Source organism: Ruditapes philippinarum, unplaced genomic scaffold (assembly GCF_026571515.1).
Source record: "Ruditapes philippinarum isolate M1 unplaced genomic scaffold, ASM2657151v2 ctg3984_1_1_1_1, whole genome shotgun sequence".
Taxonomy (NCBI): domain Eukaryota; kingdom Metazoa; phylum Mollusca; class Bivalvia; order Venerida; family Veneridae; genus Ruditapes; species Ruditapes philippinarum.
Genome location: NW_026865246.1, coordinates 21,985 through 40,232, shown reverse-complemented (window position 1 = coordinate 40,232; position 18,248 = coordinate 21,985). Strand labels below are relative to the sequence as shown.

General features: G+C 32.3%; 1 protein-coding gene across 2 annotated transcripts; it reads right to left on the bottom strand.

Moving 5' to 3' along the window:
* Positions 1 to 1,961: 1,961 nt before the first annotated feature.
* On the bottom strand, positions 1,962 to 12,279 carry LOC132728334 (uncharacterized). 2 transcript variants are annotated; one of them, XM_060713985.1, is made up of 3 exons: positions 11,955 to 12,279; positions 3,829 to 3,882; positions 1,966 to 2,676 (listed from the first exon to the last, which is right to left on the bottom strand). In XM_060713985.1, the coding sequence occupies exons 1-3, from the start codon at positions 12,142 to 12,144 to the stop codon at positions 2,042 to 2,044; spliced, it is 879 nt and encodes a 292-aa protein (XP_060569968.1). In that variant the 5' UTR covers positions 12,145 to 12,279; the 3' UTR covers positions 1,966 to 2,041. The 2 variants fall into 2 exon arrangements, with proteins under 2 accessions (XP_060569969.1, XP_060569968.1); XM_060713986.1 differs by lacking the exon at positions 3,829 to 3,882 and having other exon boundaries at positions 1,962 to 2,676.
* Between the last annotated feature and the right edge of the window lie 5,969 nt (positions 12,280 to 18,248).

Below are 18,248 nucleotides of genomic sequence, written 5' to 3'. Positions count from 1 at the left end.
AATATTATACTTTTTTAATTTTCTGTTTGTATTTCCTTATTGGTTAAATAAAATTAAATGCAATAATCAATGACATAGAGTGTTAATGAAATAATACGTTAATGCATTCTGACAAACGGAAAATCTTATGTGTTTAATATTATACTTTTTAAATTTTCTGTTTGTATTTTCTTACCTTATTGTGTAAAATGTCGATTAAAGTCTCATTATTCACTACCACGAGCCTTCAGGGTATTTTTCTGACCTCTTAATAGGTAAATTGAGACAATTGGTTACAAAAAGAATAACAACCGATCGTTATTAATACATTCCATTATCTAAATTAGTTTTGTTTTCATCTTCTCACCAGAAAGTTTTTAGTATTCCGAATTATGAAATCTAAAATTAAACATCAGATTAAAATTGTGCAATTACCATAGTTACGTATTGCAGAAGTCCAATCAAAACACGCAATTGAACCTCTTATGACTTATTTATTTTATAAAAACGCGCAGCCGTTGTCATTAATTAAAATGTGCCCCTAAGCAGTCTGTCGATTACAATTACATCTTCATCTCTCCCATGTTTTTTAAACTTTTTAATAATATAAACTGTAATGTTTTTGTATAATATTTGTCAACGTTGCTTTAAAACATAACCTTTACATTTTGTTTCATATAATTCATTTAAATTAATATAATTCTATTGTGTCATTATCATCTCGTTTTAGATTTTTAAATTTATATTCCATAATTTACGTGAAATAATTTTGCTTACTAATAGACTATACAGATTTGATACTTTTCGATAATAATAATGAATTTGAGGTTTTTCTTTTTACAGCTTCATATGAATGCCTTTGTTCTGAAAGTGAACTGTATCACAATCAGAGGAATTTACTTTTTGCATTCACTTTATAGAACGATCATTTTGCATTGGAAAATATTGATTATTTTCTCACCTTAAATTTTCTTCAGATATTGAAACTATTGTTTATTATAAATATAGTTTTCTTGAGGTGATATCTAAAAAAGTGCAATTGTAAGATTTAAAAAAAAAAACAATATCGGCCGTTTTGTAAGTTAAAACATATATTAAAAAACATGAATAATAATATATTAATGCATCATTATTAAGTACTTAAATAGGATATTGTCTATTCCACTAGCCTTACCTTTATTAACAGAGTTTATAGCATTTCGAACGTCTTACAAAGATATATGAGTATTCTTATTATCATTTGATGTATCGGTATCATTATCTGTAGTTTGGAACAGGGAACAATCATGATAAAACAATATCTATATCACCTTAGATTGATTCACCATCTAAAAAAACTTCTATTGTATTATCATTATCTTTTTTAAAATCCGATCCTATTTTGCCAATAGATTTTCAAAACTCCGATGTATTTACAGCGTACTCATCTAATAGCTGAATTGTAACGAGTACCAATATAAACGCTTAGAACTATGAACTTTGCGTTCAAATAATTAATGGGTACTTACATAATTAAACTTTAATGTATAACTATTTGCTTTGTTTTATGTGTTATACTGCATTCTCCAACATAAAAACGCTAATTGAAACGTTGATTGAATGCAAAACGCTTATTTCATTTTTAATTACTATAATAGTATTTTCTTTTCCCTTTTACAGGGGTCCCGTGTCACCGTTGTTTGTAAAATAGTGTAGTAGAGTATTTATATGCTTGACGCAAATTGTACCTGTTAAGTAATAATGTTATAGAAATACTTAAATTAGTAAATGTTATTAAAGAAAACAACGTTCATGTTACAAAAAATAACTATAATATGTACATTTTTTCTACATTTTTTATATGTCTCTATCACCAATACCCTAGCTTACACAATTAAGGAAGACAACGTTTATTTGTTTTAGCTTTTATTTTATTTTATTCTTTTCATTTTATTCAGTGATAATGCTACTTTGATTTGAGAATATTTAAATTGAATATAACAAAATCAATTGAAGAAATGATCTACATTTCTGTCTCTATAAGGCATTGTTTGTTTGCTGACTATTTTGATTAGTATGTCAACTACGTATATGGCTGAACACTCGTCGATCTTGCATTGTATGAGTACGAGCAAACAGCACATGTCAGCTCCCAACCGTTTTTATATGGATCGCATCGTAGCGAACCACATTCCCCTTCAACAAAATAAAACAGTTTCCCATTTAAATTCTGATGAGTTCCCTCTAACGTTTCGGGATTTCCATCAACACACACAAATTCAGAGGATGAAGCATGACTGTAGTGCTCAGCCATAAGGAAGCCTTTATACTCTAATATGTAACTGTCATGACAACGATTTTTCCCCGGCACCATCAGAACGTTATTACGTGGTATTCGACAGACTGCACATGGAATTTCGTGATGATGCAGATATTGCCAATGCGGGTAGGTACTTGTTTTATATTCTGCTCCATATATCCTAGCTGCATATTGAAAACCATTTGTTTGCTTGTCGTAGTCTGGATCTTTTGGTAAACATAACGGATTTGATGCAGTTCCGCTATGAGCGTAATATGATCCAGCAACGTAGCCGTCGTACACTAGAACGGCTTTACCGGGACATGTTGTACGACCCCAGCGTATATAGGTTGTACCATCAGCAGATTTTTGGTTGCTTACAATTGTGTCGTTAAGGTGCACTATTGTTTTTTCAGCATCTAAAATGGAGAAATTTAATAAATAAAAATGTACAGAGTATGAAAAATAATATTATAGAATCAATCAATTTAACTTTTTTTAAAATACTTTGTCAAATATTTATTTGCGTTAAAAAAATTATGTGACTAAATATATACGTATAAATATTGGACTTGTCAAATTTTAAAGTGTTACATGCTAAAACATGTCATATCATTTTATTTCTATAACCAACAATTATATTGTGGAATACTATTGCTTTCACTTACAAGAAGTACAATTTCATGTTCATAACTGATTCAGAAAATGATATCCAATAATGTTATATTCTTAAGCTGTGTATGTTACAGCAGAAAAAGTGCAATAAGGGATTTTACGTATTCCTTTGAAAAAATGGGGATATCGCATAAAAAATCACAAATGGTCGTTGTTGTATTTAGTGTTAAGGTGAATTTCTGATCTTTCCTTGCATTTTACATAATTCCCGAAACAAAAACTGTTTTCTTTCAGAATCATGATGATGGAAATAGAAGACAATACATTTGGGCACACACTTGTCTAACCGACTTGTAATTTTCAGGTTCAAAACTTGTATGTTTAGCTGCATGCTTCATAGAAACATCAGGGTTGTTGCCGAGACGTGGTCATGGGCGACGGCATGAAAATGATTAAGAGATTTGTCCAAAATCAATACGTTTAATACCTACACAACTGACCAATGTATTGGAAAAAATGCAATGATTTGTTAAAAAAAGATATTATAATATAATAATATCTTATTAGAAAACCAGGACGTTTGACCTTTATGAATTATCTTCAGTAATTCTATGGAAATATGAAACAGCGACGTTTTGGCATCGTCATCATCATTCGGACACAATCTTAATTATTGTCCCTTATTTGACAATTTGTATGCTATGCATTAAAATAAATGATTCTGTTTTTTATTCAGAATGAGCATCAAATTTAAAAGAACATTTGTTATGACTCTTGTTATTTGCTTCATTTCATTTCTTTGTTGTGGATTTGTTACAGTATGAAAACAACATAATTATGCTGACAGGTATCATAGCATATTTACACTTTAAAACTAAAACCAAAAATGCAACTTTCATTGCTCATGCCTGTTTTGTTTATGTCTCAATATTTCAGTGGGAACAAAGTACATTTACCTGCAAGCCTTGCGGCTAATACTTTGTTGTCCTCATGAGCAGACTTTTCAGCATCTGTATATATATACATGTATATAATTATCAAGTCGCTTACAATATATAAATTGAAATCGACAAGTTTCGCTTAGTTTCAAATAGAACGATATCATATACATTGTCAGAATAATCATGAAGTTTATATGTAGATATGTATCTTATAACGAGTTAATATTTCCCTACAGTGATATATTATTGTAGATGAAACAACGAGTTAATATTTCTTTACAGTGATACATTGTTTTTAGTAGAGTGTAAATATCATGTTTAAACCAGTTGCTGTATGTATACATGTTTAAAGGTCAGATCGTTTAGCTAGCAAATATGCGCGTTTAGAGAGAGATTTTACATCAGTTAGGAGACACACGCTTATAGTGTGAGGGGTTATTTTTTTATTGGGAAAAGAATTTTGTTGTTTTGAAGTCAGTTTTGTTGGTTTGTTGAAGTGGTTGAATATAATTGTGGTGATCTTAATTGATCAGGGTTTATTGGTTGTAATTTGTTGTTTTGGTTGTTGAGTTATATCTGTTTGTGAAGGTATAATTGGTTGATATTGGTTGAATGTTTGGTATTATATCAAGATTATATTAGTTGCTGCTTTGTTTTGAGGATATATGTAAATATTGGATGCTTTAGTTTAAGTTGTTTTCTGATGCTGATTAGATTGTGTGAAGTTAATATTGTTGGATGAATGTTTGTGATTTATACCGTATCTTAGAGTTGTAAAAATATTCATTTTTTGTGTTCTTCATTTTGTGGTGATTTTTTTTGTTGTTTGGTCATAAGTTGTTAGAGCTTGGGCTCGCCAGGTGTCTTGTTTCGTATAAAAGAAGTATACGTGAAAAGATATTTCATATAAGTGGCTGATAAATGATGTGTGTTTGTTTTGGGTGTAAATAATGATCAGAGTTCTTTGTTTTGGGTGTAAATAATAATCAGAGTTTGTTGTTTACATGTATATATTGATTTGAGATAGAAAAGGATAAAAATACCTAAAAAAAAGATAGTGTTAACTAAACAATTACATGCTAGTTTTCCAACTGAGAATATTTCACTTTTATGTCAGGCGGTGCTGCCCAGCCTCCATATCTTGGAAATTGGTTCTAGTATTTATTACTAAATCTTTTCTTAGATTAAATAACATCAAGGCAGACATTTCTCCTGACAATTTGGGGGCTCGTCCGGGATATTCTCTTTAAGTTGGAATTTTTCCTGGCAAAATATTGTTTGTTAAACTTTGATAAAAATTTTGTTAAACCTTAAATCATTTACGATCTGTTGGTAAAATACTGCAGTGTAAAAGCTGTTAGGCGAAAATCGATAAACCTTCGTTGTAGTGTTATACAAGTAAACTCTCTGTACAATAGAGTTTAAGTAGAGAGTTATATGTATAGAAGCGGTGACGGGCTGTGTTTAAAAGTTTATTTATACTGAAGAAGTTATTGCATTTTAGCAGGAGAGCACCCTTTGTTGAATACTGTTTATACGGTGATAGAATTAAGTGGTTTTGGGGAGACATTTGTTTTGATAGTTTGAATCATTGTGTTAATAAGTTTATATCAATGATAAAGATATAGCTTATAATTTGTTGAAGTTATAAACATCAGTAATTGATAAAAGTTTATAACCGGTGTCCAGTGGGTGATTATTCATAAAAGTGTATGTAATAATTGAATAGATGGTTTTTGCCGCCGGTGCTCAGTTGGTTGTTGTCATAAAGTTTACATAGTTGTTAAACACTACATGAAGATTAATATCGGTGCCCTGGTTGTTACTGTTGATACAAGTTCATTGCCGGTGCCCGGTAGGTGCCATGTTATATAGAGATTAGATTTGGAATAACGATTGTCGGTGCTACAGAGGTACACCATTTTGTTGATTAATAAGTGTTTACTTTACGGGTTTCGTAAAAGTTTATTATTTCTTTAATAGTAATCCATTATTAAGCAATTATGGATTATGATAAATGGGTATCATTGGGAGAGAGGCTTGGGTTGAAGGACGGGGAGTTACGTGATTATGTTCAAAAGAAAGAATCAGAATATCTTGATAGAGAAGAGAGAAATATTAGACGTGAAGAAGATAAACGGCGATTTGAGGCCGAGCGTAAAGCAAAAGAAGATGAACGTGAGGAAGAGCGACGGCGATTTGAGGCCGAGCGTAAAGCAAAAGAAGATGAACGTGAGGAAGAGCGACGGCGATTTGAGGCAGAGCGTTTAGAAAAAGAAGCTGAGTGTGAGGAAAAGAAACGTTTATTTCAAGCTGAAGTAGAAATGAAATTGAAAGAGCAAGAAATAGAATTAATGAAGTTAAAAATTGAGGCTGGGGATCGCCTTGATACCCCACCTAGCACCGGTTTGAGGCCAAGATGCTTATATAGAGCGTTTTGAAAGATTCTCTATCAGTCAAGGATGGAAGGAAGTGCATGGGCAATAGGCTTAAGTTCGTTATTAACGGGGAAAGGTCTTGAAGTTTACACTAGTATGCCTCCTGAGCAAGCATCAGACTATCAAGAATTAAAAACAGCAGTTTTGAAAAGATACCAATTAACAGAAGACGGTTTCAGAACGAAATTTAGAGAGAGTAAGCCGGAACAAGGGGAGACTGTAAACCAATTTATGGCTCGCTTATATAGGTACTTCAGTAGATGGACAGAAATGGCCGATGCTGCGGATACAGTAGATAAATTGAAAGATCTTATTATTAGAGAGCAATTTGTCAAAGTTTGTTCAACAGAGCTAGCTCTTTTTCTTAAGGAACGAAAGCCAAAGGATCGTAGAGATGTCATCTCTTTGGCTGAACAATACTTAGAGGCTCATGGCGGTACAATTACAAATAGTAAAAGCTCAAAAGTTGCCAGCTTTTCAAATAAATCACCAATACGCCTTAATCAAGGTAATCTATTAAAACCAATACAGCACTATCACAGAGAAAATAGAAAAGTTACATGCTTCATATGTAATAGAGAGGGTCATGTGGCCAGAGATTGTCGAGATCAGACTAAGAAAAGATATGGGGCTGCTGCGATGTCATATGGAGAGCAAAATAGAACTTTAAAACAAATCGGGATTCTTCACCAAGGAACTGGCGTAGTAGGCCTGGAGAAAATAGACGTGATTGGAGATCAGATGATAAGGAAGTATCGGGGTTATGTATGTCAATTTCTCCAACAAGTTCTTATGATGGTTGTATTGAAGAGGGAAAACTTAAATTAGCCAATGGTAATTCTGTGCCTGTCATTACAAGTAGCTGTACAATTGAATCATTAGAAGGTGAACGTCAATTGGATCTGAAACTAGGATATGTTGGTAATCAAGAGGTGAAAGTTCTAAGAGACACTGGTTGCGAGTTAGCAGTAGTTAGAAAGAAGTTAGTGGAAGAAGATCAAATGCTGAATAAAAATTGTGTCATGATAGCAATAGATGGTCGGGCCAGGTTGGTACCCATGGCAAAAATAGACATTGATACGCCTTATTATAAGGGTGAAATAGAAGCTATGGTTTTAGAGTCAGCAATTTGTGACTTAGTCTTGGGCAATATTCAGGGTGTACTTGATAAGCCAAATGAGAAGTGGGTTAGCCGAGAAGTAACAAACATAGCTGCTGTTGTTACTAGAGCACAGGCCGAGAAAGAGAAGAAAGCAATGAAACCTCTTAAAGTTCCAAAGGTCGAAGATAACGAAATTACGGTAGATGTTCTTAAGAAAGAACAATCAAATGACAATACGTTACAGCGTTTGTGGCAGTATGCTAGGGAAAATAAGATCATGAAAACAAAAAGTGGTAATAAATTTAGATATGAAGTAGAAAAAGATGTGTTGTATAGAATATTTGAGACGGTGAAAGGTGATTTGAAGTCTGAAACAAGACAAATAGTTGTTCCTAGTAAATATCACAAAAGAGTTATGTCATTAGCTCATGAATCTATAGTGGGTGGGCATTTGTCTGTACGCAAGACTTTAGACAGGATACAGTCTAGTTTTCACTGGCCAGGTATTTCTAGTGATATTACTAGATTTTGTCGTTCCTGTGACATTTGTCAGAAGACGGTGCCCAGGGGTAGACTTCAGAAAGCTCCTTTAGGTGAAATGCCTATTATTGATACTCCGTTCCAGAGAATTGCGGTTGATTTGATAGGGCCAATAACGCCTGTATCGGAAAAGGGAAATAGGTACATATTAACTGTAGTTGATTATGCTACACGTTACCCAGAAGCTGTTGCTTTACCAAGAATTGAGACTGAAAATATAGCTGAAGCATTGTTAGATATTTTTGCAAGAGTAGGTTTCCCATCGGAAATACTTAGTGATAGGGGTAGTCAGTTCACGTCACAACTTATGGAAGAAGTTTGTAGACTTGTATCACTGAAACAGTTGTTTACTACCCCTTACAATCCAAAATGTAATGGTCTTTGTGAGAGAATGAATGGTATTTTAAAAAGCATGTTGAAGAAAATGTGCCAAGAAAGACCTAAGGATTGGGACAGATATTTGTCTGCGGTTCTCTTTGCATACAGAGAAGTCCCTCAGTCAAGTACAGGGTTCTCACCATTTGAGCTACTATATGGAAGAACTGTTAGAGGTCCCATGCAAGCACTAAACGAATTATGGACAGAGACAGAAGTACCAGAGACACGTAATACGTATGAGTACGTACTAGATTTGAGAAATAGATTAGAACAAACATGCAAGATTGCTCGAGAGAATCTCAGCAACTCACAAGAAGAGTATAAACATCATTATGATAAGAAAACACGACCAAGAAGTCTTAAGAAAGGAGACAAAGTTTTATTGCTCCTGCCTTCAACACACAATAAACTGATGTTACAATGGAAAGGTCCATTTGTTGTAAGTGAAGCAGTTAACAAGTTTGACTACAAAGTTAAAGTAGGTGATAGAATTGGGATGTACCACATAAATCTTCTGAAGAAATACGAAGAAAGAGAAGATAGAATTTGTGCGAGTGTAGCTGTAATAGAAGCTGAAAATAATGATGATACTGGGGTAGTTGATGATGAAAATCTTTTAGAACTAGTAGACACACAGGGTGAAGAGACGTACAGAGATGTTAATGTTAATGATCAATTAACACTTGAACAAAAATCAGAAGTAAATGCGTTGCTTCAAGAATTTGAGGATATTTTTACTGACGTTCCTGGAACTACAGATCTTGAATCTCACAAGATTGAGTTGACTGACAAAACACCAATTCGTGTTAGACAATATACGATACCATATGCAAAAAGGACAGCGGTAGAGGATGAAATTAAGAAAATGCTTGAATGTGGTATCATTGAACCAGCAAATTCTGATTATAATTCTCCAATTGTTTTGGTGAAGAAAAAGGATAATACAAACCGTTTTTGTATTGACTTCAGACGACTCAACTCTGTAACAAAGTTTGATACAGAACCAATGGGTAATGTTGAGGATGTGATGGCAAAGCTAAAAGAAGATAAGTTCTTCACAAAAATTGATTTGACCAAAGGTTTTTGGCAAATACCAATTGAAGCAAAATCAAGACATCTCACAGCATTTTCTACAACAGAAGGTAGTTACCAATTCAGAAAGATGCCATTTGGAATGGTCAATTCTGGTGCAACATTTAATAGAATGATGCGAAAGTTGCTTTCCGGAGTGAATGATACTGATAACTATGTTGACGATGTGCTTGGACATACGGTTACATGGGAGAGACACATGAAGATGTTGAGACAATTGTTCGAAAGAATACGAAACGCAAAGATCACAGTTAAGCCTTCTAAATGTATGATTGGGTTTGAAAGTATACCATTTACCGGTCATGTTGTTGGCAAAGGACAAATGCAAATGGAAGATGACAAATTAGTCAAAATTAGAGACGCTATGCGACCAGAGTCAAAGAAGCAACTGAGATCGTTTCTTGGTCTAGTCGGATACTACAGAAAATTCATTGCTTCATTTGCAGAAATTGCTTCACCATTGACAGATCTTACGAAGAAAGGACAGCCAAATAAAATCATATGGAAACCAGAACATGAAAAAGCCTTTACGACATTGAAGCAAGTACTGACACGATCACCAATACTACGACTTCCAGACTTTTCAAAGTCGTTTGTTTTACAATGTGATGCCTCAGATACCGGAGTTGGGGCTGCACTTCTTCAACAGTTTGATGATGGTCTGCTTCCAATAGCTTACGCGAGTAAGAAATTGTTGAATAGAGAAAGAAACTACTCGGTTATCGAAAGGGAATGTCTTGCAATGGTATTTGGAATAAAGAAATTCAACAAATATTTGTACGGGAAAGAATTTGAGCTGCATACAGACCATGCTCCTTTAACGTATATTCAGAAATGTAAAGTTGAAAGTGGCCGCATAATGAGATGGGCATTATTTCTACAGAACTATAAGTTTAGAATAGTAGCTGTGAAAGGAAAGGACAACGTGTGTGCAGATTACCTAAGTAGACTCGATACTTGAAAAGAGACATTGTAGATTATTCATTTTGTTTGAAAACAGTGGAGTGTTTTCTTGAGTAGGGGGCTGTCAGAATAATCATGAAGTTTATATGTAGATATGTATCTTATAACGAGTTAATATTTCCCTACAGTGATATATTATTGTAGATGAAACAACGAGTTAATATTTCTTTACAGTGATACATTGTTTTTAGTAGAGTGTAAATATCATGTTTAAACCAGTCGCTGTATGTATACATGTTTAAAGGTCAGATCGTTTAGCTAGCAAATATGCGCGTTTAGAGAGAGATTTTACATCAGTTAGGAGACACACGCTTATAGTGTGAGGGGTTATTTTTTTATTGGGAAGAGAATTTTGTTGTTTTGAAGTCAGTTTTGTTGGTTTGTTGAAGTGGTTGAATATAATTGTGGTGATCTTAATTGATCAGGGTTTATTGGTTGTAATTAGTTGTTTTGGTTGTTGAGTTATATCTGTTTGTGAAGATATAATTGGTTGATATTGGTTGAATGTTTGGTATTATATCAAGATTATATTAGTTGCTGCTTTGTTTTGAGGATATATGTAAATATTGGGTGCTTTAGTTTAAGTTGTTTTCTGATGCTGATTAGATTGTGTGAAGTTAATATTGTTGGATGAATGTTTGTGGTTTATACCGTATCTTAGAGTTGTAAAAATATTCATTTTTTGTGTTCTTCATTTTGTGGTGATTTTTTTTGTTGTTTGGTCATAAGTTGTTAGAGCTTGGGCTCGCCAGGTGTCTTGTTTCGTATAAAAGAAGTATACGTGAAAAGATATTTCATATAAGTGGCTGATAAATGATGTGTGTTTGTTTTGGGTGTAAATAATGATCAGAGTTCTTTGTTTTGGGTGTAAATAATAATCAGAGTTTGTTGTTTACATGTATATATTGATTTGAGATAGAAAAGGATAAAAATACCTAAAAAAAGATAGTGTTAACTAAACAATTACATGCTAGTTTTCCAACTGAGAATATTTCACTTTTATGTCAGGCGGTGCTGCCCAGCCTCCATATCTTGGAAATTGGTTCTAGTATTTATTACTAAATCATTTCTTAAATTAAATAACATCAAGGCAGACATTTCTCCTGACATACATGTAATTCCAACACATTGACAAACTGTTGTCTATTTGCATTTAATATGGATTTTAAATTTAAATAACCGCATTTCAATAGTTTTCCGATAATCTTACATGCCATGCTATTTTTAACAATACAAAAAGGCAACCCCCTAACTTTCTTACTTTTTAACATATCTTACAGAAATCTTAAATTTGCTTAGAAGGTAAGCTATTTATATTTATGTAGTACTTCTAACAAAAACAAACGTGATTTGAGTTTGTTTCTTTTAAATCTTGATAAAATTTGCTTCAGTCTGATAAACGTTTTATCTTTAAAATCTGTAACTCATTGATTGATAATTCAATGAATAAAACTGAATTGATTGTTCTGGTGTGTTGCATATATCTTAAAGCAACATGTATATAACTAAAATATTGATAACAGTATTAACAAAATTGTTTATATTAATTGTTTAATCTTCTATGAAAATCATTTGTGTTAATTTATTTTTCATTAAATTAATATTTAAAGAGCAAAAGAACTTTTTACCTTCAAGTTGTGCTTTCAGTAGAGCTATATCTTTCTGCTGTTGAGCAGTTTTTTCTTCCAGCTGTACCAGTTTTGATAACAATTTATATTCACAATCAAAATTTCCGCAAGTCGATGCATATTCCGAAAACGAGGTGGAAATTGAAAACATTAATAAAATGGCAAATAAAAACATGTTTGCCTTCGGCATGATGTCTTGCTGATTTATCTGAGGTTTGAAAACATGGTGTTTAAAGTGACATTTTTGTTGTTGACATTCTCATTTAAAGGTGGCCACCCTTAATCCGCTTATTCTGTATGTTATATTCCATTTTACATACTCATGTTGGACTCGATCTATTTTGTCATGGTATTCGACGACCATTGTATTTATATAAAGTGCATTCAATATTAAACAATAAATGAGCTTTAAATTGAGCTTTTTTGATCAATTTAGTGATTAACATTCTATGAGGTTAAAAAAAACCTCAAAGTTAAAAGGAAGTAATTGTTGTAAAATGTTGAAAGAGTGCATTCCTCCAAACCAAGGAAAACAATATTTATCATCTAAATAATTGGTTTAGGTGTGTTCTGGTCTAAGTAGTTAACTTTATGAAATAGAACATGATCAGATAATGTAAATAAACCAAAATACATTGACACGCAACAGGGTAATATCTGGCAGCAAATATTTTGCCGCGTGGGATATCCATTCAATTTGTCCGATAAACACCAATGGTATTTGGCAAAAAGGTCTAATTTCAACAATTTATTAACCTTCACAATCATAGTATTCGGTCATATTAAGCTACCTTGCTATTATAATAATTAAAATATTATGATCACTGCGTCGTTGTCGTCGTCACCATCAGCACAACTATTAATTTAGCCCATGATTTATAAATTTTAAGAAGACACTAACTAGCTTGCTTATTGCATGGCAAGGGAATAATTCTGAAATTTATATTTTAGAGTTGTGCCCCTTTGAAGTTTTCAGTAAGGCACACATGTCAGGCAAGGAGAATTATTACGAAAGTTTTCTTTCTTAATAATGCCTCATTTTGACCAATGAATTTTTCGTTAAGAATGTTTCATTACTATTTCAAAGCTAAGAAAGAAATACGATGCGTGGATTACTTTTACCATGGAAATGTGCGATTGGATGACAAGGGGTTTTATTGTTTATTGATAGCCATTGTCCTTGGTATAAAACACTAACATCACGTGCACTCCACTTGTTGTAACATATTTTCAGCTAAGGGTAAGCAAATGGTTTATTTTAAAATGATGAAAGGTAAGGAAAGAACGATCCATGTATAGTATATAGGATCATTATTTACTTCTTTTCAAACGCAATAAACAAGCTACTAAATCACTTCCAAAATGTATGAAGCATAACTTGATTCATCAAACATGTTGAATATAAATTTAGTTTTTAATTTCAAATATGTTACACTTTGATGTGAATTAAATATGAAAAATGTATTGCAAAACTAGAATGTCCCCCTTTAATTTTACGTTCAAAACTTCCTTCTTCAGAATACAATTGTGTACATAAGTCTTTTCTTTGTACACGACAGGGAGCCTCTATAGCAACTTACTGATTATATCTGCTAAATAGAAAACATTCATCATAGAGAGAATTTTTTTAAACTTAACACAAAATAAGACACCCATAAACAAAAGACAACGTAAACTTTTATCTTTTACATTGTTAGAAAATTATAAATGAACAAAGCTGTTCACCTAAAGAGTAGATATAAGTTCAAAAAACAAACATTTAAAATATTTTGAAAGAATTCTGTTCAAAAATCCTTTTTGTATATAAATAAACTGTTTAAATAAAAACACAAATAGAACATAACAAAATATATTTTCTTTCACGTTTTAAAACAAAATAACCTGTATACGACTTTAGTAGAGAATCTATACCATATCTCTTTATTATTACAATAAAAGAAAAAAAAACTTAATTGTATTTATTTTAAATTAGTACTTACTCGACTGGATACGTAGCAAGTCTAAAATGCAAGCTGCTATTTCACGTCACCTGCAAAACTATTAAACATTCACGATTATTGACCAATACTATTAAGAACAAGCGTTGTTTTAACTAAAATGATATAATATTGTATATTTAGAAATATTCGCGGGCTTCAATTGTTCGTGATCTTCACGGTGATTTTCGATCCGCGAATTCATGTTCAGCGCGAATATTTCTACAACAATAATGTCTTAATAGCCATATTTTCGCGCCTCTATAGAACAATGTATGTCAGCGAATATGCGTTCAACACATACGATTTCATTTAAATGTTTAATAAGTAATTGTATTTTGTAGTTTTTTTTATAAAGCTTTTCGTCAGTTAAAATCGTTAATGTTTGTGTTTTGTGTATTGTTTTTGTAAGAAGAAAAAAAATATGATCTAACGAGATGTTGAGACATTTATGACGCAAACAGTGAACAATCATGCACGTTAACGGGCATTCTTTTGTTTGCCATAATCTGTCTGCTAGACAATGTCTTTGTTTTGTACACTAGCGTATGGTTTGACACAAGGTTTTGGAAAATGAACTTGCATGATGATTACAGTAATTTCCATTATTTTTGGATTAATCTTACTTGAATACGGGAATGTATGATTTTCTGCAGTCACCTCCCTAATTACGCAAATTAAAAAAAGCGCGAAATTGACCTTTCCGCGGACATTTGCTTCTCGTGAATTCAAATACACATACAATATATTGTCTACAAACACTGACTATTTAGCGAACGTACAATACACAAGACAAATGATTAATATGTCACACACAATACTTGTGCATTTTCAACATACATAAATATATGTATGAAGAGGAAATTTAGATTCAACGTTAAACGAGAAATGTCGAAAAACACATATGCCCCCATGCCCCCCATTCTAGTCCTTGACTCATACTATTGGTAATTTTGTTATAGAAACTTGCAAAAATAGGTACATGGAAGTGTTCATGTATGTCGTACTAGTTATAACCAAACAAAATGTAAAATATAAAGACCCTGACCATTGAACTTGTGACCCCATTATGACTTATCATTATGTGAAATATGAAGACTTTGTGAAAAATAATTTTAAAGATAACGAGCTGAAATTATTTTGACATTCACTGCCTTGTGACCTTGACCATTTATCTAGTGACCCTAAAATCAATAAGGGTCATCTACTAGTTAAGACCAATCAGTGTGTTGAATATGAAGACTTTTAAGATAATCAGCAGAAACCATGTGTTCTACCGATGGACATACCTACCGACAGGCATGAGCAAAAGCACAAACCCCTTCTTCTTCGAAGGGGCGTGGGCATACAAATACGATATTATTCAGTCATATAAATCGTGCTTCTTTAATTCGGTGTATTCATTCAGGACAACAACTTCCTCTTATTTATTTTCAATCGTTAATTCCTCCACATTGACCAAACATTGTTTAAAGTTTAATAGGACATTTTTTTGATATTTAACAAAATCATTCATGTATGTCATTTATTTAACCATTTATCACAAACAAAATCACAAAAAATGCAGACTCGGTTTGATTGAATCTGTACATGAAGGATAATGAATACGTACAGCATCCCTCACGCCCCCTAGCACCGCCTTCAGCGGTACCCATTTCTCAACACTTAATAGTGCTGGCATCAATGATCCCGAAGGACCAGAAAAATATAACAACACTGAGCAATCTCATCCGCTCAGTAACTACTTGACTAAATGTGATTTCATCACAAATTTCATCACATTTTGTCAAGTAGTTACTGAGCGGATGAGATTGCACACACATGTGTACGACAGACGGACGAATAGCCATCGGGCCAATAAGCTCACAGAGATTTAAAAGTCTATGTAACATTCATACATTTTACCTAGTATATATAGAAACTTTCGAAGTCTAAACGGTAACCGAAATCTGGGTATAAACTGTTACAAAATTGGATCAAAGTCGCTAGGTATATGCTGTAACCCTTCAAAATTAACCACGCTCTATATTGTAACATTGTTTATTTTTTCAAACGCATTTTACCAACAGGAAAATAGGTTCAACTGGTCATTTACTTTCATGAACGTTTCTAAACACAAAGTACTAACGTTTTGTAGATTAACTTTATCTAGGCATGCTTAAATAATGTCGGAATTGGAGGAAAATGCGTTGGTCTCTCGATTCAAATTTTCAAACTGTCAAATCTGCATATTAATGAGACAATATAGCGATGAAAAAAATAATGAAAAAATATATGACACTAGAAACCGGATTCTGTTCCTTACAATCAAAGCACAAAAAACATATTTTAGAAACTAAAGTACTTGTAGTATGGATCAGAATAAAATTCTCCTACCTGTCCTTCCAACAAGTAATCCTCCATCTCGAAAATTCTATACTGTAACCGGAAAACGCGATACTGTAACACGTTCTCTACGGTGCTATAACAGCTGTATAAATGAGTCGTGCTTTACCTGATTTTCATTAACAGATGAACATAATGTTTCACGCATGTCTAGATTCTAAGGACAGTAGCATATTTGATGCTGCAAAAGTCGTCATATAAATAATTACATTTGTCACATTTGTTGACATATTTTTAGAGACAAAGCGCGATATTATGTTCACAAGGTTTTTGCAAAGGGAGAGTAATCAAGTGTAAAATATTACTAGACATATTCCATAATGTGCAAGGGTAATCCCCCATTGATAATATTGGTGTTAACGCTTGAAACTGCGCTGTTATTGCACAAACCAAGTCTTCTTTCATTGGTTCCGTTACATATTCATGTAAAAGATTACTAATGTATTTGAGACTTAATTCTACTTTATAAAATTTCTCTATTCTTTTCTATGAGTTGACAAGTTTCAATAATGTGTAAATAAAAGAAAATATACTAGGTTCTTCTTTTTTGATGAATACTTTACTGTTTTTTTTTTTGTGTTTTTTTTGTGAACCCTCCATTATTTTTGTGTTGTGTTTGCTTACAGAAAGAGTTTTGGACACCGGGCGACGATTTTAAATTAGTTTGCACTTATCAAATAAAACATTTAAATATAAATAAAAAAGCCCTAAAGTCCTAAATGAATATAATTTTCATTAAAATAATTGACAACGCTTGATTACATCGTTAAACATAAATTTATTGCTGTTGTTGTTATTTCTTTCTATTCTGGGATATTCAATGGGGAGTGTTATGAGAACCTTAAATAAGGCTGTTGAAATGTATCAAATAATGACCGATTTTCACAAGAGTATGTGGTGTTATTGCAGCTTTGTGAAAAACTATACACATATGAATGTATTGATAAAGTATTATTTTGTGCCGCTAAAGTATTAATATATGAAAATATGCCGATAGAACGTTTCAACGCTGAGTTAAAAAGTACCTAATTTAAAAAATATTCGTCTATTGTTTAGGTATACTCTCTACACTTTGACACCCTTTTACTTCAAGCACAAATCATTACCGCGATTCAGATTAAGATAATTATTTTTACATGGTTTAATGGTTGCATTGCAAAAAAATGTCTGTTGATTGCTGAAAACCTTTCAAAGAAATTCATGTTTGAAATTTGTCTTTATTTCTGTGAATTATTTCCAAATGATTTGTAGATTTTTTTATTTGATTACCTGAATATTAGTATACATGTAAATATAGTCAATATTCTACTTATTAGTGTATTAAATATATTTTCAGATCATTCAAGACAAGCGTTCATGTATAGATGAATTTATTAGATTGGCAAGGAAGAAACTTGTATTGGCATACAGAACAGCTGTTTTATAATATTATGTTTTATTGTGAAACAGATTTTTTTTCAAAGTTATCCTTCACGTCAAATGATTTATTTGTCATATGTTTATTTTCATTATTTTTCAAAGAAAGGCTATACAAATTTAGTTGTTTATTTTCAATTTCATTTATAAATGTTAAGAAAGAAAATCGATTTACATTGTATTTATATATATCCTCTTCAGAATCATTTTCTTATAACAAATACCATGGACTGTAGTTAAAGACCGCGCACATACAAAATATATACATTCAAATTATATTTGTTTTTGAAGATTGAGTGTTATTATCACATGTAACCTGGTGATGAAAGTTTGAAAATAACGTTTTTCAATTATCACTTGTTACCTGGTAATTAACCCCTTCAAAAGTAATTTAACTTCTGATCAAAGAAATTTAAGCGATGTGTAAAAAATCATCAACAGTTACTTTTATTTCGCATAATACTGACTCAAACTATAAAGATTTTTATTGTTTTCTAGCGTTACATTAAAAAATATC

What these genes read in the sequence shown, in the direction of transcription:
- LOC132728334 (XM_060713985.1), bottom strand. Translation starts at nt 12,144, where the DNA reads ATGCCGAAGGCAAACATGTTTTTATTTGCCATTTTATTAATGTTTTCA. An exon ending in ACTGAAAGCACAACTTGAAG is followed by an intron (nt 3,883 to 11,954) that starts GTAAAAAGTTCT and finishes ATATATATACAG; the next exon opens with ATGCTGAAAAGTCTGCTCAT. An exon ending in ATTAGCCGCAAGGCTTGCAG is followed by an intron (nt 2,677 to 3,828) that starts GTAAATGTACTT and finishes TCTCCATTTTAG; the next exon opens with ATGCTGAAAAAACAATAGTG.